General features: G+C 40.8%; 1 protein-coding gene across 5 annotated transcripts in view; it reads left to right on the top strand.

The window, feature by feature from the left end:
- Positions 1–1,492: 1,492 nt before the first annotated feature.
- Positions 1,493–12,912, top strand: part of LOC131131677 (membrane-associated guanylate kinase, WW and PDZ domain-containing protein 2-like) — a 110,105-nt gene continuing 98,685 nt past the window's right edge. For 3 of the 5 annotated variants that reach the window (XM_058076583.1, XM_058076587.1, XM_058076586.1), the window contains exon 1: positions 1,494–2,128. In XM_058076583.1, coding sequence (XP_057932566.1) covers positions 1,831–2,128 — 298 coding nt within the window. In that variant the 5' untranslated portion in view covers positions 1,494–1,830. Of the gene's footprint in view, positions 2,129–12,912 lie in introns of all 5 variants that reach the window. The other 2 variants (XM_058076584.1, XM_058076582.1) reach the window with 1 other exon arrangement.

Here is a 12,912-nt window from a genome sequence, read left to right as displayed (position 1 = left end):
AGCAGGGGTCTCAAACTCAATTTACCTTGGGGCCACTGGAGCTAGGGTCTGGGCAAGGCTGGCCGCATCAGGTTTTCAAAAAAAAAAAAATGCATTTATTAAAAACAAAAATATTTAAAAAACTTTGCTTTGGTTCCGATTTTCTACAAGAAAAGCTCTGATAAAACATTCCACTGTTCTCAAATATCTTAATTTTTATTTTTCTGCACAAAATAAGATGAAAAATAAACAAACAAATCAAGAATAAAGAAAATCATTCATTCATTCATTTTCTACCGCTTTTCCTCACGAGGGTCGCGGGGGGTGCTGGAGCCTATCCCAGCTGTCTTCGGGCGTAAGGCGGGGTACACCCTAGACTGGTCGCCAGCCAATCACAGGGCACATATAGACAAACAACCATTCACACTCACATTCATACCTATGGACAATTTGGAGTCGCCAATTAACCTTTTTTGGAATGTGGGAGGAAACCGGAGTACCCGGAGAAAACCCACGCATGCACGGGGAGAACATGCAAACTCCACACAAAGTTTGTATCAGTAATAAATAAATATAATAATAATAATAAAACGGCAAATAATAAAAACTTAATAAACCACATATAGTTGGTGGGTAGACAAATTATTTTTTTCAGATTAAAATTAACAAAGCATTATTAGAGCCCTGTAGACATGACAAAACACAACTATAGTCACATTTATATTTTTTTTATTTACAACATATTGCGCAACTGCAGGGTCTTGAGACACATGCTAACTCGCAAACTAGAGAGCTAGCGACCTAAACGGTAGCCTTCAAGTTATTTCCTTTAAACTTAAATAGCCAAAAACTTACCACTTCCACACGGATAGGGAGGATAACTATTAACAGTTATTTAACCTTTAACATGAACATTAATCAAACGTAATAATTTTTCTGGGTACATGATACCATACAGCATCCATATCAAACTTGCGCGGGCCGCACTAACATTAAACTTTCATATCAAGGCGGGGGCCTCAAACTAGTGTCCTGCGGGTCACATTTGGCCCACGGGCCGCGTGTTTGAGACCCCTGCTCTAGAGACACATATTAAAAAATCTGATTTGCAACTTTCAGGACCTTCACAAATGAAAAAATATGAAATCAAAATAAAATTATAATTTAAGATTATAATTTAAGACTTGTAACAAAGCCTGTTTTTTTTTACAAAGCTGTCCTCAGTAATATCTAAAATGGACACATGTTGCATACATACGAAACTTTACTTTAGCATATAATTGTACCTAGTTTCTCACAGATGCTGCCTTCATGGATCGTGTCATTTTAATACGTAAGTACTTTAATAGTCTAATAGCATACACACCAACAATTCGTGGGGTTCTGCTCAGGGTCACGAATAAAACAAATTGAGTACACTTTCAGGAAAAGCCATGAAGCAACAGAAGGGTGGTGGTGCATTCACTGCCTCGTCCCTCCCCATTGGACCACAGGAAGAGGCGCCCCTGGCAGGGAGGCCGACTAGTGGGAGTGTTGTGTCCCCTCCCCTCCTCTTCCGACGCCGAACCAGAACCATTCATCTCTCCCCTCCTTCGGTTTTCACATCCGGGTTATATGCGCCAGTGTTTGTCTTCTGCGTCTTGTGTGTCTTGACAGTGGAGATAATTTCACCCTACCGAGACGCCTCGCAGCCTCTCGCCGGACTTGGCGCCTCGCGGAGTGGACACAGCTGCGGGCGCGAGTCGCTGATGTCGCCCAGCTGCGGCTGGTCGCATGTGAAGCGGGCATGAGGCGGTGGTGGTAGCAGCCAGCCGTGCGGGCCAGTCTGCGGTGATTCACGTCCCCGTAACGATGTCGAAGAGTCTCAAGAAGAAGAACCACTGGACCAACAAAGTCCACGAAGCCGTGATCAGCCGCGGGAAGGACGGCGAGCTAGGTTTCGAGCTGAAGGGGGGCGCCGAGCTCGGCCAGTTCCCCTACTTGGGCGAGGTGAAATCGGGGAAGGGGCTCGTCCAGAGCGGCAAGCTGGCCGAGGATGAGCTGGTGCTGGAGGTCAACGACATGCCTGTGGCCGGCCTCACTAGCCGGGACGTGCTGGCCGTCATCAAGCACTGCAGGGACCCGGTACGCTTCAAATGTGTCAAACAAGGTGAGCGACGGTAATGTGTGTGTTGAAATCAATGTACGTGTGGCGGCGTTGTCTTTTGCTCACTTTTTTTGCTATCGGCTGGAAGATCTGCTATGTAAAGACAATTGAATTGAGTGTATTTTAAGGGGCTTCACAAACAGAGGCAAGCTAGGCCTGTTGTGGGTCGAGCTCAGGAACCTGAACCAATAGTAGTAATGTGCAACGTTTGTTTATCACAGTCCGGAGGGGGCGTGTCCTTTTCGGCTTGCCTGCTGCTCGGTTCTCATTTTGGGTTTGGAAGGCAATGTAGATAGATGGAATGGATTGATAGTACACACATCAAACTATGTAATTATTAAGGAGTTTGCTGTTTCATATTGATTGTTGATGCTTTATTTGCAGTCTTGAAGTGACAGAATGTAACAGTGTAACTGTTATTGAAATACATGCATTTTTCAAAACAAATACCTTGCAATATAAGTATAACTAAAGGTAATGCCTTTCTCACCTATAGCTGATATTGTCTAGATTTTCATTACCAATATAGGAAGCAGCTCTTCCCTCAAATTAATGTTGTGTAATGAACACATTATCCTTCCTTTATTGTGTTGCCACTGGATGCATTCATTCATTCATTCATTCATTTTCTACCGCTTTTCCTCACGAGGGTCGCGGGGGTGCTGGAGCCTATCCCAGCTGTCTTCGGGCGAGAGGCGGGGTACACCCTGGACTGGTCGCCAGCCAATCACAGGGCACATATAGACAAACAACCATTCACACTCACATTCATACCTATGGACAATTTGGAGTCACCGATTAACCCAGCATGTTTTTGGAATGTGGGAGGAAAGATGCCGAGGGTGGAATTGAACCCTGGTCTCCTAGCTGTGAGGTCTGCGCGCTAACCACTCATCCGCCGTGCCGCCCCACCCACTGGATGCATTTTACCAATAAACATTGAATTAATCACTAAAAATGAAAATGCTGTTTGTGCAAAATAAGACAAATACTAAAACCTGCAATGCACAGGGCTCCAACGCATGTATGGAAAAGTATGGTATTTGATTCCATACATTTCAGGTCTGAAAAAGTGTGGAAACTGTGCTGTTTTCTAACAGATAAAAATTCTGAATAACTAAAAAAGAAATGGATTGATCTGTTTTTCTAAGATCTTTGTATGAGCATCCTGGAAAACATTTGGGAAGACGGGCCATGCATATCAGTGCTGTCTGCTCGATATTGTTTACATCACTTCCCTCATCACAGGCAATTGAATATGCTTACTCTGAATTCATGCTATTGGTGATATTTCTTGCCATTCCATTCCATTGGAGAGGCATCACTTGAATTTTCTGAATAATTTTTTAATTTGTTGACTAGATACTCTGATATTTACTACTACAATAACTAATAATGTTCACCATATTTAGGTTTTAAACTGTTTTTCTAGGTTCTACCGAAAGATTTATGAATAATCTTCACGGTATGGTCTGTAAACGAGGGCTTACTGTGTCTACATTTTATGGAAACATCGACTGATATCACATCCCTGAATATGATAGAATAATATACATTTAGAAAAACATATTGTGCATATATATCATACACAATATTGCTTAATGTTTGACATTTAGATTCATTCATTCATTCATTTTCTACCGCTTATCCTCACAATAAGGGGTGCTGGAACCTATCCCAGCTGTCTTCCGGCGAGAGGCGGGGTACACCCTGGACTGGTCGCCAGCCAATCACAGGGCACATATAGACAAACTACCATTCACACTCACATTCATACCTATGGACTAGCTGTGAGGTCTGCGCGCTAACCACTAGACCCCCGTGCAGCCGGCATTTAAATTAATGGACTTAAAAATGATAGAAAAACAAACAAATGTGTGAAACTTGGCAATGTTGTGGAAAAAAGAAGTGAAACAAAAAATGTGAAATCAAAAAAAGTTCTATGGAAATCAATGTCATGAATGCCTAATGTGTACTTAATGTTGTGGCCTGTAGTTACTTGACTAGTATACTTGACTTTAAAACAAGCAGTAGTGTGGAGTGGGGGTGCAAAATAAAAGCGAAAAGGCGTGCAGTTGCACATTTAGTGTTGACAGTGTTGAAGATGTTCAGTTTTCTCAGGCATGAAATGAGCATTCCGACAGCGTCTTGTTTTCTGGGACATGAGAAAAAGCACAAATCAAACACTCAGGCCAGTTATTTTTGGAGCGAGCGAGTGAGCGAGCGAGAGGAGGATTTGCCTGGCGAGCTGCTGCTGCTGCTGGTGGTGGTAGTGGTGGTGGTGGGTGCTTTTGCTGTTTGCATGGCTTGCCTCAGCATGATTGATTATTGAGTTAGGGCTGTTGACAGGGGAGTAGCCTCGCGTACACAAGGGGTTAAATGCTAATGTGCCTCTATCTCAGACAGGTCTATTTTCCTCTTCTTCCATATAAACATGAGTCAAATGTATGTGTTTATTTAACTCTTCTCTCGCTATGTCCTTGCTATGAGCTTGCTGCCTTGTTGTATTTTTATATTATGTTTGACATGCTGTTGTTTATTCTATGGGCTGACACCGGACATGTCAATAGGTACACTTGAACTTTGCAAAGATCTGTCTTGTGAGAGAAATTGTTTTCATGGATGGCTATTCTTATACACAGAATGGGAAGATGAAATCGACCTGGCTATTTTCCACCTTTGGATGTAGTAACAGAGAGTTGGAGTACCACCTATTGCCTCATTTGTACAGAGATACCACAAAGTTGACTGATATTAGACAGTAGATCTGGGATTCATCCTCCCATATCTTTCATACAGACCCCAGCAAAGTGGGACAATCTTCAAGGTCAAGCTTCTTTAATCAAACGGTCCATGCAAAAATGTCAGGAGAAGTGAGTATCAGGTGTTAAACTTCACAGAGTGGTGCACAACTTATAAATATCACTGCTTACTACGACTACGATGTGTAAGGTAGTATGGCATGCCATGTTAACATACATCTCCACAATTTTTCAGATATTCCTCCAAATACAACGCGTCAGTACTATTATCTGATGAATTATCAGCATATATTGATATATGATATCATTATGGCAGTCTTTTCATTTTACGTGGGGCAAGTTCGGGCAAGTAGTTCTCACCTTAAGGATTCCCCATGGGCAAGTCATTTTTGTTTTTAATGTAAAGCCCTGTGCTCTGAAAAAGAATCAACACACAACCATTATTGTCTAAGTAGATGGCAAAGACAAGTGGAAAGATGACACTACAATGAAACATGGTGGCAGTGGTGTCACAATTCGGGGCTGTATGAGTGGTGACACTGTTAAGAGGAAATCTGTATATACTGTATGTATGAACTTAAAAAAAAAGCTGCATAACTTACATTTGATATGTAAACATATTTTCCCTTACTTGTCTGCTTTACCATAGCAGCTTTTCATATTTTTGGCTTTTAAGTTCTTTTTGCAGTGTCTTGAAAGCGATTCATGATGTGATCCACATCTCTTTTTCATGTGCAGCAGGCAATCAAGGAGGAGTAGAGCACTCGTGCTCAGCTCAGCAGAGCACAATTACGTAAAAAGCACGCAGAGAGGTGTGGAGACGGTATGGATGGAGACGTGTGAATGAGACCGTGAGTGTGAGCTTTAAGATGACTGTATGGTGGAGCTGTTAGAATACACACCTCGCCTGATATTTTTAACAGCGCTTAGCTTTATGTTGACAATGCGGTGCAAAAATTCATTACTACTGCTGCTTATTATTGATTTATAGAATTATATGATTAATCAGCAATATTTTACTGGGGAAAAAAAGGTGGAAATGTGTTTTATTATGCGAAAGGACTGAAAACACCTCTCTCTTTTGCCACAAATAGCTAGAGAACAAACATAATGATATAAATAATATTCAGATTTTTCTGGTGATTATTCTTGGACCTTTTTGTTTGCAACCATTGTTACTTGTCATGAATCAGCAGAGGATCTACTGTATATAATTTTCCAACATCAATATGTTGGAACCTCGGCTAGTGTAGGCCCCATTTGGCATGCTTTTTGGTTAATGTAAAAAAAATGATATAAATAATAATCAGATTTTTCTGGTGATTATTCTTGGACCTTTTGTTTGCAACCATTGTTACTTGTCATGAATCAGCAGAGGATCTATATAATTTTCCAACATCAATATTTTGGAACCTCGGCTAGTGTAGGCCCTAGTTGGCATGCTTTTTTGGTTAATGTAAAAAAAAATTTCCCCATAATTTTGCCTCCGTATGTCGCTCATCTAGTCATGTTGTTAATACACTGCATGAGTCAAATCGTGTGCTCAAAGGAACAAAAAAAGCGTTCAAGATCTTCCAGAATCCATACCTATTCTAGCTGTATCTTTTTGGCTTTCCAAAATGGCCTATAAAAATTAATTTCACCCACGCTCACTCCGCTGTGATTGGTCTTCCGGATTACTGCCGGACCCCACTTTCTAATTTTGTTGGTATAGAAGTTGATAATAAATGAATAAACCCTTTGGAGAGCTACTTGAAAAGTGGTTAGGAGCGACTGGCTGGAGATCCCTGATTTACCATGTATGAACTCATAGAGTGGTAACGTAATTCATGGCACGATCGGCGCAATCAAACAAGTAACTTTTCCACACAACCTACACAACACGGTGGCTTAAAATATGATGGGTGGCAATTGTGAAAGGTGTGTGCATCTCACCGCAGTTGATTTATCCGTCAGCCACAGCAGCAACCAGTGGTTGCTTTCACGCTGGGACTTCATTGTTGCAGCGCAGAGGCGACGGCGAATCAAGAGGGGACGCTATTGTGGTATGTTAGTGCAGCACGACAAGGGATACACATCAGGGCGTATAATATAATACTATATAATACATCCCTGCGCAGTATTTTTCAAACTTTTAATTGCTTCAAAATCCTCAACAAGCTTGTAGTTAAAGATGATGTAGTTGCAGATGCAATCGCAATCATTTTATTACTGTAAGGTTTGGGGTTTTTTTTCAAAACATGTTTATTTTATTATAACTATTAGACAGGATGTGCACTGCTCTTACTTTGAAGGTCGGAAGTGTGGTGTGTGTGTTGAAAATGTATTTTCACTATTGCTAAGTGAGAGCTCGCTTGGTAGCCATGGCCATGTCATTATCTGAAACTTTATCATAGTTTAACATGAGATGCCAACATTCCAACTACCTTTTATATGTCAGAAGACTGGAAGAAGCATAATAGGTCCCCTTTAAGGCTTCAAATATGGCCTGTAGAGTCAAGTTTATTTATATAGCACTTAACCACAAAAGCGCCTCAAAGGGCTTAACAGGCTGGCATTAGTAGACAACAATAATAATAATAATTAAAAATTTTATTTGTATAGCGCTTTTCAAAATACTCAAAGACACTTTACAGAAGAATGGAGTTGAATAAAAGCAAGTAAACAGAGTAAAATATACATTAAAATATAACATTCATTTGTTAATACACAGTTAAAACATAAGTACAAGCGGGACACAGCAGTCAGATATAAAAAGTTAGACATTAAAAACAGATTTAAAGAGGTGAATGGAGCAGGTCTGTGAGATATGGGTGGGGTCAGATCGTGGAGGGCTTTGTAGGTTAATAGAAGATAGATGACATCCCCTGATCTGTAAGGTTAATAAAGATTTTATAATGCTGGTTGTTTGCAATATGTTGACCTGTGATGGAGTTGATTTAGGGGCCTAAAGTCTTCTTAATATGATGGAAGGACAGATGGACTGAAGGGAGGTGACCTTCCTCTCCTCACTTTATCATTACTATATCACAGTCATCATGATGCCAAACCCGGAGAATCAGTGCATGACATCCTGCTGGTATTAATAACTCACCAAGCCATGAGTTCTGTCAGGGGCGGGTCATGGTTTCGTCTTTTATTTATATATTGAATTGAGGTTGCAGCTTGGCTCTGAGGATTAAGCTCACATCTAAGCAAGCCTGTGACCAAACGCCTAACTGGTCCACTCAAGAGAATTAGGCCAGCGTAATTGTTGGGATGACCACCATGTGCTGCTTAGACGGAGATTGGAACGCGTGTGGCCCTTTTAAAATAGATTTGACTGGCTTGAGACTAAAAAGTTTGGGAACACTGGTCTAGAACACACATCTCCCCCTGCTGGTCATTATAAAGACTGCATTTAAAGATCTACTATTACACAAAAGTCATTTTTTAATGATGTTTTAACAGTAATATGGGTTTCTACAGCCTGCTTATGAGCACCAAATGTCTATCAAAAAATCTATCATCTTCTTCAATTTTTCACTTTTTAGAGAAGAGGCACTCAAACTGTGACTCAGAAAGTAAATGTTGAAAAACAGTACACTATGGGAAAGTCTGGTCCTTCTAAAAACCAGAAGCTAGGGCCACTATTTTTTATTGTCTATTCCATACTGTCTTTGCAGACTTAACATAGAGGTTGATGTTTGCCACCAGTAGAGGACAGTAGCAAGTTATTCAGTCTTCAGAGCATTTCTAATCTAACTTCTGCTGTCTGTGGTGCTGAAGTGTTTACTCTCTCTGTCTTCAAAAACACCTCCATGTTGTCCATGACATTCCATGACATTGTAATGTATACTACTATTTTGGTGACTATCACATCGAAAAAGTTTTTTCCCTGAACTTAGTATTGGGTCACATTGCCAGCCATGTAATTCATAAAGTAAAGAAAGGAACTGGCAGGTCAGTACAGTGGAACAGAATTTAAAGTCATTTACATTTGGATTCAAAGGCATGTAGAGTCCTTAATCTTTTTGGACATCCTTTATTAGACTATTAGGACCACAGAAGACCAATGAAGCATCAAAGAGTAGAACCATTATGACACCGTAAGGGCGGCCTTCCTTCAGAAGCACAGCTGGAATTATTCACTTTTTGAAAACTGACTGCACCTCAATTGTCCCCTGCTGATTTTTACCTCTCGCCATGTAGAACACTGTTAAGCTAAACCAATAACTTTAATACTGTTTTGTTATCTATCCTGAGCCTCATTTAGAGTTGGCGCCATTTTCTTTTGCCAGCGTAGGTTCGTTCTGCTTTACACATTTTGGTGAAAAGCAACAAAATAGAACATTCATTCATTTTCTACCGCTTTTTACACACGAGTGTCACGGGGGTGCTGGAGCCTATCCCAGCTGTCTTCGGGCGAGAGGCGGGGTACACCCTGGACTGGTCGCCAGCCAATCACAGGGCACATATAGACAAACAACCATTCACACTCACATTCATACCTATGGACAATTTGGAGTCACCAATTAACCTAGCATGTTTTTGGAATGTGGGAGGAAACCGGAGTACCCGGAGAAAACCCACCCAGACATGGCCGAGGGTGGAATTGAACCCTGGTCTCCTAGCTGTGAGGTCTGCGCGCTAACCACTAGACCACCGTGCCGCCCAAAATAGAACATAGAACATCTTAGAATATCTTTATTGTTTAAATGCTGAGAAGCATTCACCCATATAACATTGTGCACCATTTTACATGTATTTCTCCTTTTTCTGCCACCCCAGTTTTTGTCTGCAAACTCTTCTCATCTATGTCAAAATGTACAGGTCATTCAGAACACACTGGTCATTCACCAGGAAATTGCAGGAGGTCCTTGACTTGCGGTGTCATCATCAACAAAGAATGCTAAAGTCATCACACAGCAACTTAACTTAACTACTTTAACATTTTCCCATAATGCATTTTGTCTGCAAACTCTTCTCGTCTATGTAAAAATGTACAGGTCATTCAGAACACACTGGTTATCCACCAGGACTTTTAACGTAACACTCCACTTATTGTACAGGGTGACATGGCTCAGGTCTCCCAACCCATTGCATCGCCAGTCCTAGTGTTCAGCTTACGATTATTCCATGTTTATATGTGCCCTGTGATTGGCTGGCGACCAGTCCAGGGTGTACTCCACCTCTCTCCCAAAGTCAGCTGGGATTGGCTCCAGCATATACACTGCGAGCCTAATGAGGAATAAGCGGCATAGAAAAAAGATGGTTCGATGATAAGTGAGTTTCTGTGAAGTAGGATTCCTTATTTATAAAGCAAATATTTTGTTTGTAGTGAGAGCATAGAAAACCTCTTTATGCCCTTGTAAATATATATTTTTTAACTTTATTAGATCCCTCAGGCTCCAGCATACCCCCATGGCCCTAGTGAGTGTAAGCAGCATAAAAAATGGATGGATAGATCACTCTAGACATGAACGAACACATCTGTCGTCACATTTTCACTCATATTATTGAATACAGTAGACATTAATTCATTCATTTTCTTCCACTTATCCTCACGAGGGTCGCGTGCGTGCTAGAGCCTATCCCAGCTGTCTATGGGCAAGAGGCGGGTACACTCTGGACTGGTGGCCAGCCAATCACAGGGCACATATAGACAAACAACCATTCACACTCACATTCATACCTATGGACAATTTGGAGTCGCCAATTAACCTAGCATGTTTTTGGAATGTGGGAGGAAACCGGAGTACCCGGAGAAAACATGGGAGAACATGCAAACTCCACATAGAGATGGCAGAGGATGGAATTGAACTCAGGTCTCCTAGCTGTGAGGTCGACCACTGTGCAGCCCTACAGTAGAGATAATAAAAGTATATAAACCATTTCAGGCATAAATAAGACTTCTGTTTGGGTGTTGCAATAAATGTGTTCCCTCTGGGAGATGAATGGGTGGTGGACAGGAAGTGACGTCGGGAGTTGAGTTTCTGCTTTCAGTGGTTAACAGCCACATCAGTAGCCCATGTTTTTGTGAGATTTATGTTAGTTTTATTAGGAATTATTGTGACAGTTGTGATATGTATTTCTACATTTCAATCATCAAACTCCATTTTTACAGTCCAACATTTCAAATTCCCAAATTCCGACATTTTGTTTGTACACGAGTGTATTTCTCAACTGCTTAAAACCATTCCAATATGTTCAGCTTACTCAGGACATGTGGGCTATCTATCATAACTTACATTTTAAGTTTTGCCGGTATAGTACAGCAATTTTCTTGAAGCCATTTCTTACATTGAGAAGCATGTTGCTTGAATTATCAGACGCCACCATCATAGATAGCCACCTTCCTGCTCAACTTATCACCTCAGCGCAGACATTAAGGTGGCAGAGGGAGACTTTTATTTGGCTGCTGTCAGGAAAATTAGGCTGGCCGTCCAATAACACCCCTCCTCTTTAATCCAAAAGTCTAGTTTGCGCTTCAAGCTTGTTTCTCTTGATAATGGCTTGGCTGTCGTAAAATGTGTACCTGGTTTTGATTACGGTGCTGATAAGAAAGACAGGGACAAACATCATCATTAGGATCGGTCTTGGGGATGGTGCGGGGATCAATATTAAGACCTTTTGCAAGAGAGGCTATGTCATTTACGATTAATAATGGACCCATCTGTCTGCTGTAGTAATACAACTAGGAGTACTGCTGGAACATTTTCATATACCCAGACTGTGCGCATACATTATAATGCACGCCTACGTACTTTATGGACCCATGGAGGCTTTCTAGGTCACAAAGCTCAAAGTGATGAAGTCGAACTAGGACACAAGAACAAGTAGATGAGGTCAAATTAACACCAGATACACTTATAGGTCACAACATTACATACAGCTGTGGGATGTATTGAAAACCATTGAATATTATATTGATTATATAATGATGAATAAATAAATGTAAATAAAAGTACCGAAATTTTCCAGACAATATAAGAAAGAAAGATTAGTACATATTTAGGTCGCAGCTATCTATAAGCCACAGGTGTTGACATTGTAACATGGGATATTTAGTACACATAAAACTGAGAGTTTATTTTTAAGTTTTGATGCTTTTAAATGAACTAAAACCACTAAAGTCGTCTTCGTCAGCATCAGAATATACTATCATAAATCAAAATTCCTTCATCACACACTTTCTCATCATCAACAAAGAATGCTAAAGTCATCACACAGCAACTTAACTACTTTAACATTTTCCCATAATGCATTTTGTCTGAAAACATTTAAAAGGAGGACAAGCACATAGAAAATGGATGGGTGGCGCTACCTCTGTCCACCAGAGGAGCCGAGAGCCCAGAGGTAGGCTTTTGTGTGTTAAGTTACTGTGTGATGAGTTTAGTGTTCTTTGTAAGATGAGACTGTGACTCAAGTCTGTTATGTTGTTATACGGTTGTATTTAATGACCTTCTGTGATTTCCAATGGCTTGACAAGCTCGCTGTGAGTACACTGATGGATCATGACTGGCTACTGCCAATGAGTTACCAATTAGTTAGTTACCAATTAGTAATAGTTCTGATTTAAAGGCGATGTCACGATCATTTCAAAGTTTAAGAAAAAAGTAGCGGCTCATGCACGGGAAAGTATGGTAGCAACAAAAATATTTTTTTATAAATAGTTTTGTGTTTTTGTCATACGCCTTTTTGTCTCGTAAGTCTACCATGCAGGCCGTTTTTGTGTCTGTTCAGTGAACACTAGCATTAATTGAGGCAGTAAGGCCTGCAGTTCTCTGGATGTGAGATGTGACCCTGTGACCTCTTGGATGAGTCCACGCTGCGCTCTTGGGGTAAACTTTGGTCGGGTAAACTCTTGGGAAGGTTCACCATTCCATGTTTTTGCCATCCTTACTGTTTGTCATAATGAATAATGACTCTCACTGTGGTTTGCTGGAGTCACAAAGCTTTATAACCTTTTCGAGACTGTTAGATCTCAATTGCTTTCTTTTCTCATTTGTTCCTGGATTTCTTTAGATCTTGGCATGAGGCATG

The sequence above is a fragment of the Doryrhamphus excisus genome, chromosome 6, assembly GCF_030265055.1.
Source record: "Doryrhamphus excisus isolate RoL2022-K1 chromosome 6, RoL_Dexc_1.0, whole genome shotgun sequence".
NCBI classification, from domain to species: Eukaryota; Metazoa; Chordata; class Actinopteri; order Syngnathiformes; family Syngnathidae; genus Doryrhamphus; species Doryrhamphus excisus.
Note: the sequence above shows the minus strand (reverse complement) of the source record. Positions and strands in the feature narration are given on the sequence as shown.